At 50.4% G+C, this 15,157-nt stretch overlaps 2 protein-coding genes and 1 long non-coding RNA gene across 10 annotated transcripts in view; 1 reads left to right on the top strand and 2 right to left on the bottom strand.

The window, feature by feature from the left end:
* The window catches only part of USP4 (ubiquitin specific peptidase 4), a 44,310-nt gene extending 37,432 nt beyond the window's left edge, over positions 1-6,878 (bottom strand). For all 7 annotated transcript variants that reach the window (XR_005827567.1, XM_040592260.1, XM_040592261.1 and 4 more), the window contains exons 1-6: positions 6,730-6,878; positions 6,474-6,601; positions 6,012-6,142; positions 2,315-2,441; positions 1,032-1,177; positions 786-847 (exon numbers count right to left, since the gene is read on the bottom strand). Coding sequence is in view for 6 of the 7 variants with exons in the window: in XM_040592260.1 (XP_040448194.1) it covers positions 786-847; positions 1,032-1,177; positions 2,315-2,441; positions 6,012-6,142; positions 6,474-6,601; positions 6,730-6,848 (713 nt within the window). In the remaining variant the exon portion in view is untranslated. The remainder of the gene's footprint in view (positions 1-785; positions 848-1,031; positions 1,178-2,314; positions 2,442-6,011; positions 6,143-6,473; positions 6,602-6,729) is intronic.
* Positions 6,531-9,424, top strand: LOC121087347. Of its 2 annotated transcripts, none has more exons than XR_005827569.1 (3): positions 6,531-6,597; positions 7,794-8,029; positions 8,911-9,424. It is a non-coding gene; the product is annotated as an uncharacterized LOC121087347 (long non-coding RNA). The 2 variants fall into 2 exon arrangements; XR_005827568.1 differs by lacking the exon at positions 6,531-6,597 and adding an exon at positions 7,061-7,689.
* Positions 9,425-11,278: 1,854 nt separating this feature from the next.
* LOC121087795 (glutathione peroxidase 1-like) lies at positions 11,279-12,314 on the bottom strand. Its single transcript, XM_040593216.1, has 2 exons — positions 12,036-12,314; positions 11,279-11,916 (listed from the first exon to the last, which is right to left on the bottom strand). The coding sequence occupies exons 1-2, from the start codon at positions 12,270-12,272 to the stop codon at positions 11,551-11,553; spliced, it is 603 nt and encodes a 200-aa protein (XP_040449150.1). The 5' UTR covers positions 12,273-12,314; the 3' UTR covers positions 11,279-11,550.
* Between the last annotated feature and the right edge of the window lie 2,843 nt (positions 12,315-15,157).

Below are 15,157 nucleotides of genomic sequence, written 5' to 3' on the forward strand. Positions count from 1 at the left end.
TAACACCAGTAAGATCTTGATCTCAAATGAGATCACTTGGCAGCAAGTTCTAGAAGTTAACCATACTGTACAGAAAAATATTTCCTTTCCGTATCAAGTCTGATGGCCTACTCACAGCAAAGCAAGTAGGCCATCAGACTAGTAAAATCACAGAATTTTACTTCTCTGTAGTAGGCCTTGAACAGTTCCTTACTATTACAAGCAGGGCCCATTCTATACCGTTCACTCTATACAGTATTTCATGAAGTCCCTCTCTTACTCATCTCTACTCTAAAATAGATAGCAGTGAGAGGATATCTGTGTAATATTTACAGGCTTCTACAATTGCCTTACGTGGCGGGGGGGATGTTGTTCAGCTGTTTCTATACCCTTTTTAAGAAGGGACTACCAGAACTCTGAGCATTCATGACTGGCAGCTTTTACTCCAAGATCCTTTTTGTTCTACAATGGTAGAAGACTGTGCAGCGTGTAGAGGTAGCTTTTAAAGTAAACTACCTCAATGTAAAGAGCACTTTGGTCTCCTAACACTATAGAAATCTAAGATATTTAATCTTTACATAGCCTACTTGAAATGGGCTTTAAAACAGAAGACCATTGCTAAGACAATAAACCAACAGCAAAACCACTGAAGAATATTCATATTCAAAATTTTCACCTCCTTCTTCAAAATATCCAAAATAAGCCACGATAGCCACTGATAACTAGGTATTCACGGAGAACGTGTGGTCACTAAAGCCTAGTGAACAAGCTGGACAAAACAGCAGAAGCCTTTTAAACATGCTTACTTTGCCAGGAAATGCTGTCCAGGACACGTGCCATCTTCATTTTTCACTTCTATGAGAACAACCTGAAAGAAAGTTCAGGTAATAAAGATAGATAACTGCAAGTCTGCTACACACTTTTCAAAATCACTAAAAACATTTACAACATGACATTTTCAAGGATTGCTCAAAGTACATAAAAGGCAAGTGAAAAGAACTACGTATCAGAGAAAGCAGTACATAAGAATCTTAAAAAAAAAAGCCCCTTACCTGACCTTGATAGAGCCCCGCATCTTGCACTGTGCTATCCAGCTTGCTGAGCTGCTCATACATGTTACTCATATACCTGTTCCATAACCTAGTTTCTTTCTCAGCTGGGATATTAAATAGTTTTCTCATTTCTTTCTCAATGGTAGCTGTTCAGGAGGAAAAAAAAAAACCAAAAACAACAAAATTCCTAAAACTTGGGTGATTTGGAAAAAAAAAAAAAAGACAAGCCAGATATTTAGCAAGGAAGTACATCCTTGATCCTTCAAGATCCTTTTGAGTAGGAAATGTATCATGGAAGTTATAATTTCCCATATAACTTGACTAATATTTAGTCTGAAAAAATGAAAAGCTTGTATTTTCAGTCATGTATTTGCCTGTCAAGCCCTCAAACCAGTAACATTCAGAACACGCTGACAGGTTTCTGCCCAAAAGCCAGCTTCTGTGAAACAGTCATCGTTTGAAAACAATAGGCTCAAGAAGGAAGTCTTTTCACTTACTACTGCCAGGCCATACATCAGCAAACTGAAAAAAAGCATCTTTATGGACATATATGACAGATGACATTCAGCATTTTTACATGGGAAAATATAGCCATGATACAGAGAGAGAGATGGGCCAAACCTCAGGAAGAACAGAAGTGCAGAAACCATTAAGATCTCTATAAATATTCACACACCAGGAAGGAATCATAGGAAAACCAGAGATGGAACTGCTTTACGGGAGTGATGTGGCTGTTTCTCAAGGACACTACTTAGTAAGCAACACGCTCCTCGAAGCTCTTAACCACAACTGTGGCTGGAAGAAACTCAGGAGGTTCCTAGTCCATTCGCTCAAAGTGGGGTCAACACTGAATTCAGACTAAGCTGCTTGGGGCTTATCCAGTCAGGTCTTCGAAACTTACAAGGCAGGAGATTCCCCCACCCCTCTGGGCCCTGTCCAAATGTCCAGCTGTCCCAACAGGGAAAACATTTTCATTCTATTCAGTTGGAATTTGTCCCGTTTCAGTTTATGACTATGTCTGCTGTTCATGACTCGGTAACTAGCCTGATTCACATTCTCAGTAACCTCCTCATAGGTGTTACAATGTCCTGCCAAAGCCTTTTCTTCTCCAGGCACAGCTCCCCCAGCCTCTTCTCACACATCACATGCTCCAACTCCCAGCTATCCTGTTGGTACTCACTAGACTTGCTCCAGTTTACCAACACTGTTGTTGGTCAGGGGGGCACAAAGTATCTCTTGAGGTAGCACCATTGCACAGCTTCAGGTATGAGAGAACTACTTACCAACAGTGTCTGCTTTACTGAAGTGGCAGCTAATTACATTGTCAGGATTGCTGCTCTCACACAGCTTCAGCTCAAGAAGATAAACTTCAACCTTATAGTGCTTCACAAACACACCATACTCCACTACCTGCAAACAGAAGGCAGATGCGATAAATGAAACGAACACAAAGCTAAACCACTGGGCAATCCTCTGTAAGGTACCCCTGTCTAAATACTCTTAAGTCTTTACATGTCTTGCAAGTCAACCCGTAAACTGAACACCGACTCGCTCTGAAGTCCAAAATCAGTCACAACCTCTGTGAGCTTGTTTGGGTTTTTTTTGTTTTTAAAACATAAGAAATCCCCATGCTTTCCTTCCACACTGCACAGTTCCAAAGGTCCATCATCACAGCTGAGTTGATAGTGCCAGCTCATTACCCATGAAAAATATTTGATCACACAGTCAAAGCATTCTAGAAAAAAAAATACCTTTTGCTTTTAGCCTTTGGCTAAGGTTTACATTAAAAAAACAAGCCTAGAACACTGGAACAGAATCCTTTCTATTAGAAGGGAGTAAGACAAAGCATTAATTATTTTTCTGCATGGTATACAGAATCTGCCTTATTACTGTCTCCTTGCAAAAAAACAGGTAAATTTATGTCAGAACTAGTTTTGATGACATTGCTTTATTTCAGAGTCATTTTTACATCAATTTCACATTTGAGAGAAAATCGAATAGGTACATTACCCATCCCACTAGCTTTCAGCATAGTTTTAGAAACGTATTCTGTAAGACTAGGCACCCCTCTTCACCTACATATCATAAAACACATTATACCCGTAAGAAAAGCACATTTCAGAGGCCAATTATAAGACAACTCTGATACAACTGGAGGAAAAGAACAAACCAAAACCAACCAACCCACCAAAATACACCTCAATTCTCTCCACAGTTCTCTGTCGCTATAAAGCCTATGAAACCGAGATCATATTTCATTAAACCAGCAGGTCCAATTTTTACAAGTAACAGTGTTTAAGAAGCATTTGGACAGTGCCCTTAATAACTTGCTTTAACTTCAGTCAGCCCTGAAGTGGTCAAGCAGTTGAACTAGATGATTGTTGTAGCTCACTTCCAACTGAAATATTCTGTATCACTCGGGTGACACCAGACTTGCTATGATCTACTTCTGTAAAATGATACAGAAGTAGATCATTTTACAAATCCCTCCACCCAACTTCGGAAAGAAACAAAGAATTAAGACTAAGACTTACTGTGAGAATTTGGCTAAATTATGCTTCCCTCTTCTGAGCTTTTATAGGGTTGTATTAGATATGCAAGGTGCTTTAAAAATAAATAATTAACAAATACAGTTGGAAAGACGTTCAGTATTTTGCTGTTGCAACAGAAAGTGAAAGTAAAACTCCCTGTTTAAACAGCTTCTTGACAGGCAAATTAGACTTTTTTTTAAGATGCAAAGAAACTAATTCACAAGTTCTTCATTTCTCTTTCAGAAGGAATTTCATTCAATGGGACTTCCTGTTCTCCCATATTCTATAGGCAGAAACAAATAAAGAACCATATTCAGAAACAGAAGAACTTTTTCAAGAAGTTTCTGACCATACCACCGAGTCCATTAGGACGGATGAATGTCAAGAAGAGTCTAATTGCCTGCAGAGGTCTTTGAAACAGTGTCTGATCAGCTAGCTTGTTCTGTCGAAGTAAAACTCAGGTCATCCTGTTGGATAGCAATTTGAGCACAACACGCTGTCAACCACCGAGGAAGCACACTGTTCTCTATTTTGCACATTAGACACTTTTCAACAGGATTCTATACAAGACTGTCCAAAAACATGGTTTGAGATTACGGAAAGAAACCTGACCTACAAATAAATCTAAGTTAATCTTCCTGTACTTGTCTCTGATCATCAGGCATATAGAAATGGAAGAAACCCCAGCTTGTAAAATTACAAAGATGCTTGAAAATTACTTCCCAAATCCAGCTTTTATGGACATTTTGATGTATGAATTACAGTTGATCCAGCTTTAGGAAAAGGATTAAAACTTCTGGTCCTTGAATGCTTTAAGTGCTTTACTTCCAGAGCTATCTGAAGAGTATGTAACCAGATACTGAACACATTCTACTCAGGTGAAATACTGCAGCTGTGTGTGTCCCACTGACCTTTCACTTTATATTTTTTGCAAGAAGCTGTAGCATCTCACAAACCTACTATTCTGCTATATTTGAACATTTTTTCTTAATATAAAAATCCACTTCAAATTACCAGGTTAACAATAAACAGAGACTGAACACTCATAGCAATTCAAAACCTTAAAAATTTACTCTTAACTGGACCACAATAACTTGACATCTTACATCCATAATGCAACACTAGCTCTAAGCTCTAGCCCTCAATAATTACAGTGTTGAACAGTGGTATCTGATATGCCAATGAAAGGAGGCTCATACAAGTAAGCCTTCCACTCAAGTGTTTCCCCTATAGCTTCCAAACTTCTTGTCCCACTCCCAAATTTTTCAGAAAAGGCAGTGTCTAATAACATGCCAGGCTTTGCGAAAGTGGTTAGCCAGTTCACGAATAAAGCCTTCCTCACTCAGAAGGGCACTGCTTAGTAATAGCTCTAGTTTTCCTTCTCAGTATAGATTTTCTGTTGCTCAAGAAATCATCTGTTCCTACTAACAACACGTCTCCTTTATAGCTATAATTCTTTTCCATTTCCCCCCCACTTCTGGTTTACACGGAAGTCCTGCCTACTCAGCAGAGCAAACGTGGGGACACCTGGTGAACCTGGGATCATTTACATTTTCTGAAGATATCATCATTTCTCATCACATAGAATTTCTAGCCAGACAATGACAACATTTCAGTACCACTGATCAGCACAAGCGGGCCTGCAAGAGAAGGTTCTTACTTCCTTTCATTACTCTGATGCCACACTTTCTTGAGTCTTGCACACCTCTAAGTAACCCTTACTGTAACATAGTGCTACTTAATCAGTATTACTTATGCAAATTCTATGAACGCTATCTGCCTGGGGTAGCGATTACTCTTTATGGACACTACAGACCGGCACTTCTCAATTTAGTCAGTGCAAAACCCTAAGACTAAAATAAAAACAAAAAAACTTTTACCCATAAACAAGTGTCTGATAGATTTCCAAAAAAGCAACTCGCAGATGTCACCTTCTCAAAAGGTTATAGACTCAGAATGCATTCATGACAGCATTTAACCAAACAAAAGTCAGACTTACAGAACAAAACCATACATACGTCTCTTGTAACGATTTTAGAATCCCAGAATTTTGAAGAACAAAACAAGAACAACCTTAAACTCCAGAGGAAGCCCCTAAGCCATCTGAAGTCCCTAAACCAGATGCCATCTGTAGGCATCCCTAAGCCAACACACTAACTACTCCATGCAACACAAAAGCATAATCATAATGTAAAAAGTTAACAAAGTTCATGGTTCTCACCCTATAGAGCCCATCAGCTGAGAATCACTGAAGATTCGGGCATTTTTACTGTACTACTGGAAGGTCATTCCTTCAGACAACAAGGCAGAAAGACCTCACGTTATTATCTCCAAGGATCTTCTGAGGATCCTGTCTTAACTGACATGCAGCAAAATAAATTTTGTCTAAGTTTGGTAGAGATCAGATAATGAAACCAAGGTGATGAGAAGTTGGTTCACCCATACTTACTTTCCTCACAATAGGCTGCTGTCCATCTATGCAACCATACCATGCTACTAGTTTATTCCAGGCTTCAGTAGGAACCAATACGTAATCTAGCTCATCAACGAGGAGTTCTTTTAAACTCTGCGTTTCTGGATCTAAAAGGGAGACAGATGTAAGAAAGCGCAGCATCAAACAGAACCCTTTCTTCTCAAGGCCTAGACACACAGTGCCATGACGCTAAGAACTGCCAAAACTCCCACGAGCAGGCAGAAACCGCACCAGTCTCCTCACTCACAAGGCCGGGATGGCTGCTTGCAGCTTCCCAGAAGACACGGCTTCAAAAGCGAAAGCTGCACGATGAGGCGACTGCACATGGGAGTTACCTGCCCGAGCCTGGCCTGCGGCCGAGCTCCCAGCCCCCAGGGCCCAGGCCCCAGGGCCCAGGCCCTGCTCCCCCGCGGCCCAGCGCCGCCGGGCAGCACTCACCGCTGAAGAGACCCGAATTGTCGATAGGCCCGGGGAAGAATCTGGGATCGTCCACACCGAACATGTCCCACCTGTCGAAGCCCACGTACTTCTTCCACTGCTTGAACCACCGGCTGTCCACCAGGTACCTGCAACACACGACACCAGGCGGCCCGGCCCCCTCAGCGGTGGCGCGGCCCAGCCCGCTCCCGCAGGCCCTGCCGCCCGCGGGGGAAGGGGGGAGGGAGGGGAGGGAGGGCCGTGCGGCCGGGCTCACCAGGATTCCCCCGGCCGGAGGGCCATAGCCAGCAGCGACCTCAGCTCGGCCCGCTGCACCGTCGTGTCCGGCCGCGCCCCGCCGCCGCCGCCGCCGCCGCCGCCCTCCGCCGCCGCCATGTCGGTGCGCGAGCCCCGTCGCGGGCGGATGCCGGCCCGCGTACGCATGCGCGCTGGCTGCCCCGCCGCGCTCGCCCCGCCCCGCCCGCGCGCCCTCTGACGGCATGGGCGGGGCCGCGCGCAGGGGTGAGGCGGGCGGCGCGCGCGCTGTGGTGGCGTCCGCCATCTTGTGCGGGCGCGTCCCACGGGGCCGCGCAGCCCCGGCCCGGCCCCTGCGGCTGCCGGGGCAGGCGGTATCTGCCGTGCTGAGGGGCGGGCAGGGTGGGCACCCCCCTCCCTTGGGCCTCCAGCGTGGAGAGCAGCCGGGGCTGGGAGCGTGAGGGGGTGCGGGGCGGCGTCGGAGCACAGCTGGAGGCCGGGGGGCGCGGGAGGCCTCGTCCCCGAGGAGGCTCCGTTTCCGAGAGGGGCGGCTTTCACAGCAGGGGGCAGAAATGCTTGCTGTGGGCTGTGTGGTTCCAGTGCCCCGGGCTGTTTTCTCGCGTAGCGGATGTGTGGAGCCCTCTGCTTGGCTTTGGCTAGGGAGGGGGGCTCCTAATCGTTATGGGACTAGACAGGGAAATGGGCTGAGCAACCCGCTGGGGAGCCCGCGGTTTTGAAAGTGTGTCTGGAAAGAGCCTCTCGAGAAGTAGTTCAGGCGTTTGTCTCGAGTAGCGTATCCCGTGCTGTTTAGGGAGCGTGCCCTTGAGAAATAGGAAAATTGGGAAGGATTCAGAAACTTAACCTGCTTTAAACTGATAACACCAAAAAATTCATTTGCCTCATGGAAAAAAGGCAGGCGGTGATGTGCTGGGGCCGTGACTGCAGGGGAGCACTCTCTTGGCAGCCACTTTGCAGCAGTGTGGTGGGTAGATGGGGTCTACCTCTTGCCAGCCAGGCCTGGCAGTGCTGCAGTAATGCAGGGTAAAATGCTAAAGGCTTTTTTTTTTTTTTTTTTTTTCTTGACAGCAGGGCAAGTCCATCCAGTTAATGCTGAAAAAGAAGACCATTTTTTCCTTCCAGCAGGAGTTGAGGCCTGTTACCTACTCCTTTTTCAAAAGGCAGGGCGCCTTCAGGCTTCAAGAAACTAACACACCCTGTTTTGGCAAGACTGGGTGTGTGTTTAAAATGAGTCAGCTATTACGAGAGAATGCTTACGTAGCTGACTTCGCTCTGCTAATGAATTACCTATTCCTAATAGCGTGGTAAGCAATTAAAATGGTCTCATTGAAAGCTTTCTGATTCAGTACTAGGAAATGGCATTACAGTTTCACCATAAGGTAGGGGTGTCTATCTTCTCCTGTCTCTTCAAACGCTTTCTGCCATTCAGCTTCCTGCCCTTGTCTCTTAACTGAACCTGATGGCTGCTCGCTGAGAGAGTGGCACCAACAGGAATGAAGCCCGTTCCAGTGCCACCCAGTTGAAGGCAGGTGTTTCCTACCTGCCTTATGATGGCAAAGATCAAACCTGGTGGCTAAAAGCTATCTCAAAATTTAGTGGGTGCAAGAAAGCTCAGTAGGAGGAGAAAGGGATTTGAAATAGCTGAAAGAACGTTTAACAGGCTGAGGACAAAAGAGTTTATGACATTTCCACTGACTAGGCACTACTGAACACCCCATCTCATCTACCATGATTTTAGGAGATGTGCTGGGATTTGGTGGGCAGAACGCTAGGGAAACCTGCGAGAGGGAGACAGTGGGAAGGATACTTTTCTTTGCAGCTTCATATACCTGAACTTGTTTAAAGATTTAAGAAGTTGATGGCAACTATCAGCAGCTAAGGTGGGGAGAATATCACTGGGAGGGGAGAAGGGGCGGAACAAACATTCTCTGGAAAGCGAGGGGTCTATGGGACTCTGATACGTAGAACAGAAAAGCAGGGTGAATGCTGTTTGCAGAGGGACAAGCTGTTTGCAATAGAAGTGTATATGTAGAAAAAAATAAGAGTGTGGGAGTGTAGATGTGACAGACACGAGACGTTGAAAGGACAGCATCCTCAAGCCACGGAAGTATCCAAGTCTGCTGAAGTAATAGCATTTATTTTAAGGTTTCCTACTGAATCAGTCTGTTTCTCTCTGAAATTACAGAAACAGAACTGGGCCATTTTATAATCCCTGAGGAATCGCCTGGGATTCTTCGAGTCTACCCTCACCATAGAGCTACTACATTACAGAAGTGAAACATCTTCATCCCCACTGGTCGCAACCAAAAAACATTTGGGTGCGAGAGCCTGGGGGGGGGGGGGGGGGGGGGGGGGCTGTGCTCTTCCACAGGTGTTGCTGCCAAAAGTTTCCAGCCCACAGGCTGCCCTTCACACCACAGCCTGCTTTGCCCCAGAAGCCAGCTACTCTGGGGAATGCTGAAACAAGACTGGGAATAACAAGGCTGGGAGGCTTTTATCTGCCCTGCAGAGTTCCTGCAGGTATGCTTACACTGGGATCATTCATTTTCCTGCTGACATGGCTAATTTTCGTCCTGGAATCACGTCACTGTACTTCTGCTGGCGTGGCTGTATCTGTTCTAGAGCTGGTGCTTTGTTTTTCTGCTAGCGCAGTCCCAGCAGCCGGAAGGTAAATAAATCCCTCGGCCATTAGCACTGAATAAGCCGGGTGTAAGATGCCTCTGTGACAGGCAGGCTCGGCGAGAGACCCTTGTTGGCAGGGCTGCTGTTGGAACAGCCGCAGGTGTTAGGGGAGCAGTGGGGCTCAGCAGGGGCCACAGGCTGATAAGGAACCGGCAAAGCAAAGGAGGTCCTGGGAGCTCACATGGCTCGAGTTTGGTGAGTCAGGATTGAGGAAGTGCTGCGGCTCATTGTCGAGAAAGATTTTTCAATGCGGGGAGTTCCTGCTGCCCATGATCCTCGGTCTTCTCCACGTACTTCAAAATATGTCCTGCATTAATGAGGGAAGTAGATTTAACTGAAAAAACAATCCCCCAAATCAAGCAGCTTCTGCTCCAGAGCCAAAATAGCTACTGAAAACATCCTGTTTTTTCCACAAAGCTGTTATGGAAGTTAAGAAATAGCCCGGTGAGGATTGTGCAATCTGAGTTCAAAGCTGGATGACTCGAGGCCAGCAGCAAGCAGGGTAGAGCTGGCGGTAGGTTTTGCCCCCGTGTCTCTCCTCAGCCCGGAGGAGGCCTTGAGTCTAGGTACAGTAACAAAGCAACCAGCGAACCGGTGAGGTGAGAAGCTGTGAACAGGAAAAAAACCCAAAACCCTCAAATCCCAAGTGTTTTTAATGATGAAAACAGCGCACTAGTGCTTGAAAGTGTTATGCCTTCTCTTTGAAAGCCCAGGTTTCTGTTAGTGCTCCTCAGTCCAGCACCAAGTTTGTGCTCAGTGCTACAAGGCCTTGTGCACAGTGGCTGGTCATGAAAACGTGCTCACAGAGCTATTCAAGGGGTGAAAATTTACCTGCAGAAGGACCTGAGCCACTGGGCAAAAGGAGGGCATGTGAAATTTGGCACAGGCTCACAGTTTCTCAGGGGAAACCTATCCTAATTCCAGCTGTTCAGCAGCAGGCTGTAAACCCAGGGTTGCCACGCAGGAACAATGCATCAGGATTATTCTAACAATTCCATGAAATACCTGTCAGCTTTATGGTTGGCAGGAGTCAAAAAAAGTGATAGGGAAGGAGTAGAAAGAAAATATTGCCTGAATCCTGGCACACCCGCACCTGGAGTGTCACATGCGATTCCTGTGCCCAAAGGGCAACGAGGATGCTGTGAGGCAGGGCACGGTTCCAGTGGGAGAAGTGGTCAAATAGGTTGACCAGGAATGTGAAAGAACTGGTTCTTGTTGCGATTCCCTGTGCTGCAAGGTGTTGGGGGGCATGAAGGCGATACGGGCTTCACGTAGGACTGGGCAAGTATGTAGAGATCTGTGGCTACCACCGATGCGAGATGGGATAGAGCCAGGAGACAGCTAAGCCAGCAAGGGACAGTGGTTCTGGGACAAGGGGAGGGACGGTGGGTGCTGCTCTGGTTCTCAGCCTCCCCTGGGCATCTACAGAGGGAGGCCAGGTAACAAGGTGGGCCTTGGCCGGTGGGCTCTTCTTCCCCAAGCCCTCTGCCAGCACAGCCGCATCCACCTGCCTGAGACACCCGTTACCCTGTCACAGCGTGCTGGGGGTTCAGCAGCCCATGCAAAATCACCCCTTGGCTGCGTGCTGTGTCCTTCCTCTGCGGGCGAGCCCCGAGCAAGGTCCAGTGGGCAGTTTGGCAAGGTGCTCCCTGCGTGCCACCCTCCCACCCCGCCAAGCTTGTTAGGTGCGAGGTGAGATGTGGCCCTGGCTGAGTTTGCAGGGCTTGCGAGCGCTGCTCGCCCATCACGCTGCCCTAGGTTTGCACTCAGATTTCAGCCTGACCGTGACATCACACTCGAGTGGTTTGAGTTCACCCTGTGAGCACCCACGTGAGCTGACCCAAGTCGCCCAGATTTATCAAGCCACAGCCTTAAAGAAAGTAGCATTTATTTTTATTCAGAAAATCACAGTAAGCTACTGAGACTCATGACTGCTTTCCTCGGCATAGTTTCCCAAACATTCTCGTGCAGCTTTTGAAAACATCAAGTACACTTCGAGAATTTGGAAGATGCACCATCACAAGCAAAACCTGCACGAGACATCAGGATTTCTGCCTGAGCAGCAGCCCCCTGCGAGGGGAACAGGCGGGCGCACAAGGTAGGAAGCAAGGGGGCCAGCTGGCGAACGCTGTGGCACTCTGCGTTATTCCAGAACATTCTTGGGAACCTTCTGCAGAAGCAATTCAATATCATCCTGGATCTTGATGGTTTCGAAATGCCGGCTGTAGCGTTTGAAGGGCACGCCGTCGGGGCCGATGAGGAACTTCTCGAAGTTCCAGGAGATGTCGTTGCGGCAGACGGGGGACCAGATGATGTACTGCGGGTTGGTCATCAGCGAGGAGGGGTCATCGTGCGGGAAGGGCAGCGCCTCTTTCAGGAAGGTGAAGAGGGGGTGCGCGTCCTTCCCGTTCACCTCGCACTTCTCGAACATGATGAAATTGGGCTTGTAGCCGTTGCCGGGACGTACGTGCTCCAGCGAGAGCAGGATCTCCTCGTTCTTAGCATTCTCCTGGAGAAACAAACACGACACCGCCCCCGGCGAGGCCGTCAGAGCCCAGCCGGGCCAGGGGGCTCCCCCAGCCCCGCCGGGGGGCTCCCCCCGCCCCGTCGCCCGCCCCCGGCCCCTACCTGGTGTCCGAACTGGTTGCAGGGGAAGCCGAGGACCTGCAGCCCGCGTGGCCCGTAGCGCCGCTGCAGCTCGTTGAGCTGCAGGAAGTCGCGGGTGGTGGTGCCTCAGAGCGACGCCACATTGGCCACCAGCAGCACCTTCCCCCGCAGCGAGCCCAGCGCCAGCGGCTCCGCCGCGCCCAGCGGCCGCGCCGCCAGCCCCGCCAGCCCCGCCAGCCCCGCCGCTCCCGCCGCCATGGCCAACACTGCCGCGCGGGGCCCGCTCCCGCCCCGCCCCGCCTTCTCCCGCCCCGCCCCGCCCCGCCCGCTCCCGCCCGCTCCCGCCCGGCCCCGCCCCTCCCGGTCGGCCCCGCCCGCTCCCGCCCGGCGGTGCGCGCAGACCTACGGGCCCGCAGCTCCCCGGCCGGTCCCCCGCTGCGCCCCCGCTGCCCGCCAGCTCCCCGGGGGGCTGGGCCCTTTCTGGTGAGTCGAAGGCTCGGAGCCGGGGGGTTTGCAGCTCCGCGGGTAACGCGCAGGGGAGCGCCGGCCACGGCCCGGAACGCTGCGGGGAATCGGCACGACGCAAGGTGGTCCCGGGAGTTCAAACCCTCACGGGAGCGGGAGCCCCCGAGGACGGGGCCGCAGCACCGGGGGCCGCAGCAGCTTCCCGGGGCAGGGCTGCCAAGGCGAGCAGCTCTGGGGAGAAACACCCTCGGGCAGTGTGCCAGCAGGAGGAACACGAGGGGTCTGAGAGGGGCCAGAAATTCCCTTCTTCGATCCCCTTTCATCATTCTTCCACCCCTCTGAGGCCAGCAAAGCCTCCCCTTTACTTCAGCGGTTGCTTTTCCCCATCCCTGGCTTTGCCAGTTCTTGCCTTACTGCTTCTGCTCTGGAAGTTCTCAATCACGCCACACAACTGCCTGTTTTCTGGTGGATTCGAGGCAGCCCCCAGTGAACTACGCTGACTGTTGCCCGCGCCCACGCCACGCAAGCTGGCCCAGCTGCTCCCCCCCGGGTCCTTGTGCTGGGACATGGCCCTCCTCCGGAGCATGGGAGAGGCAAGGCCGGGGTGATGTCCGCAGGGACCGCGGGGCAGCACAGCTCAGGGACCAAGAGCAAGGGCCTCGGCTCCAGCACGGCTCCCACAGGGAAGCAGGGAGCCCCTGCCAAGGCTCCAGCCAGCCTTTGCACCAAGTGAGCTCCATTCCTGACAGCCCCAAGGTCAGACAGCTGCTTATCAGCCCTGGCCCCCGGCCAAGGCAGCCTGGGCCCCTGAGCGCAGGGGGATGCTCTGCGTTCTCCTTGATGCTTGGCAGTGGGGACATCCCGAAGTGCCAGCCGTCACTAACAGGGCACTGTGAAATGCTGCATCTCTGGCCTGGGTGCCCAGGTGACCGCAGGATCCAGGGATTTTGCTTTGGGCCACTCTTGGCACCTGTCCCCACAACTGGGAACCGGAATAGTTCCTGGCTGTGGTGAGTTCTGGGGACTCGCCGATTATCGTGCATCTCGGGGGGCTGACAGTGTTTGCACCGTGTTGCAGGACTGATAGCAGGAGCCATGACAAGTGTCCCGAGAGAGATCAGAGCGGCAGGGAAACAGCTGTGGGGAGGAGCAGAGGCACGTGACATGTCTTTGCTCTTGAGTAAATTGGTGGTTACAGTTCACGCAGACTCCTCACCCGCCCCTTGGGCACAGTGAGCCATGGTGGCTTGAAGAAGAGGAATTTCTCCTCAGGGTGACCTCTGTGGCAGTGCCGCAGAGGCATTGCTCTGCTGCTGCTTTTGACGCTTGCCCAGACTGGCATCTTCAATCCTCTGCCTGGACCTGGGGGTTTCATCTGAAGCAGGGAGTTTGGTTCTGGGGCCCCGACCTCCTCAGACAAGCGCAGGTTTGAGCTTTCCCTTCCACAGTGAGCGAGTTCTCAGGAAACCGAGTGAGCAGAACAACTTCGTTGGCTCAGAGCTACGCCCCGTGCCTGGACACGTTCCGCTGAACGTGGATCCGGAGGAGCGCCAGGAGCTCCTGAGGGACTAGATGGGCTCAAGGGACCCCTTTTAAGTTGTGTGACAAGCGACAGTTGTCCTGCGAAGTCAGATTGCTGTTTAACAGCAACAGCAGTGAGTAATCACAAAGGCCACAGGCCATACCATCCAGCCTCCTGCTTACATCTTCTCTGCACTCCTGGAACCAAGCTCCCTCCCCTGGACGGGGGGCTGGCGCTTGGCTCCTGGCTTTTCTCCTGCTCCTTCACACCTCCTTGCCTGGCTGGTCACTCTCCGTGAGTGCTGAGCTCCCATTTCCCAGGTCTGGCCTGGCCATCTGTGTCCTCAGCCGTTTCATCCACAACAAAGGTGGCTTCCAGAGGCGACAGATGTGACAGGAACCCAAAGGGAGCCAGGCTGCCAGCCTCTGAAGGCAGGAAGGCTGAGCAAAGAACTGATAACTTCACAACCACGTGCTCCTGAGCAGGCTTCTGCTCTGACGCCAGCGGTGCGAGGGACAAGGAGAGGGAGCTGGAGCTTCTGGTTGTAAATGGGAGACACTAACTTAACGTGTCTGAACTTGGAGAAAGGCAGGCCAGGCGCAGAAACGTAACGCCAGCTGGTGGAGAAGACGGAGGAGGTGGGGAGGTGGTGCTGCAGCTTAACAAGAGCTTAAATTAAAACCGGGATGCTAAATTACTGACTTCTGGGTGGAGGTGCATCAACAGCTGTGGGTTGTCACAAGCTGTGTCTCAGGAACATGTAGACCTTACTCAAACCCCCTGAAGAGCAGCTGCAAAGCTGCTCTGTAACCGTCACCATAAAGAACTGCAACCCAGGCGCTCTGCCAGAATGAAACCCCCCAGTTTTGCTCAATGGCAACATCACCCTAAACCACCCAACAGAACCCTCAGAAAGGGAACTGCAGGAGTGAGTAAGCTTGTCAGCGGGGCAGAGAATGAAATCCTGTGCAGCTGCAGCTAGGAACTTCCTGCTCTGTTCCACATCGTCACCCCGCGCAGGTGGAGAACAGGCACCCGGGGAGGAAGGAGGGAAGGGTGGGGTGGGTGCCACCACCGGGCTGCCCAGATGCTTCATTCTGGGGAGTCTTACGGCTGTAGAGGGAGGACAAGGACCAGAAGTACAGGGCACTCCCAC

This window comes from Falco naumanni, chromosome 4, assembly GCF_017639655.2.
Source record: "Falco naumanni isolate bFalNau1 chromosome 4, bFalNau1.pat, whole genome shotgun sequence".
Taxonomy (NCBI): domain Eukaryota; kingdom Metazoa; phylum Chordata; class Aves; order Falconiformes; family Falconidae; genus Falco; species Falco naumanni.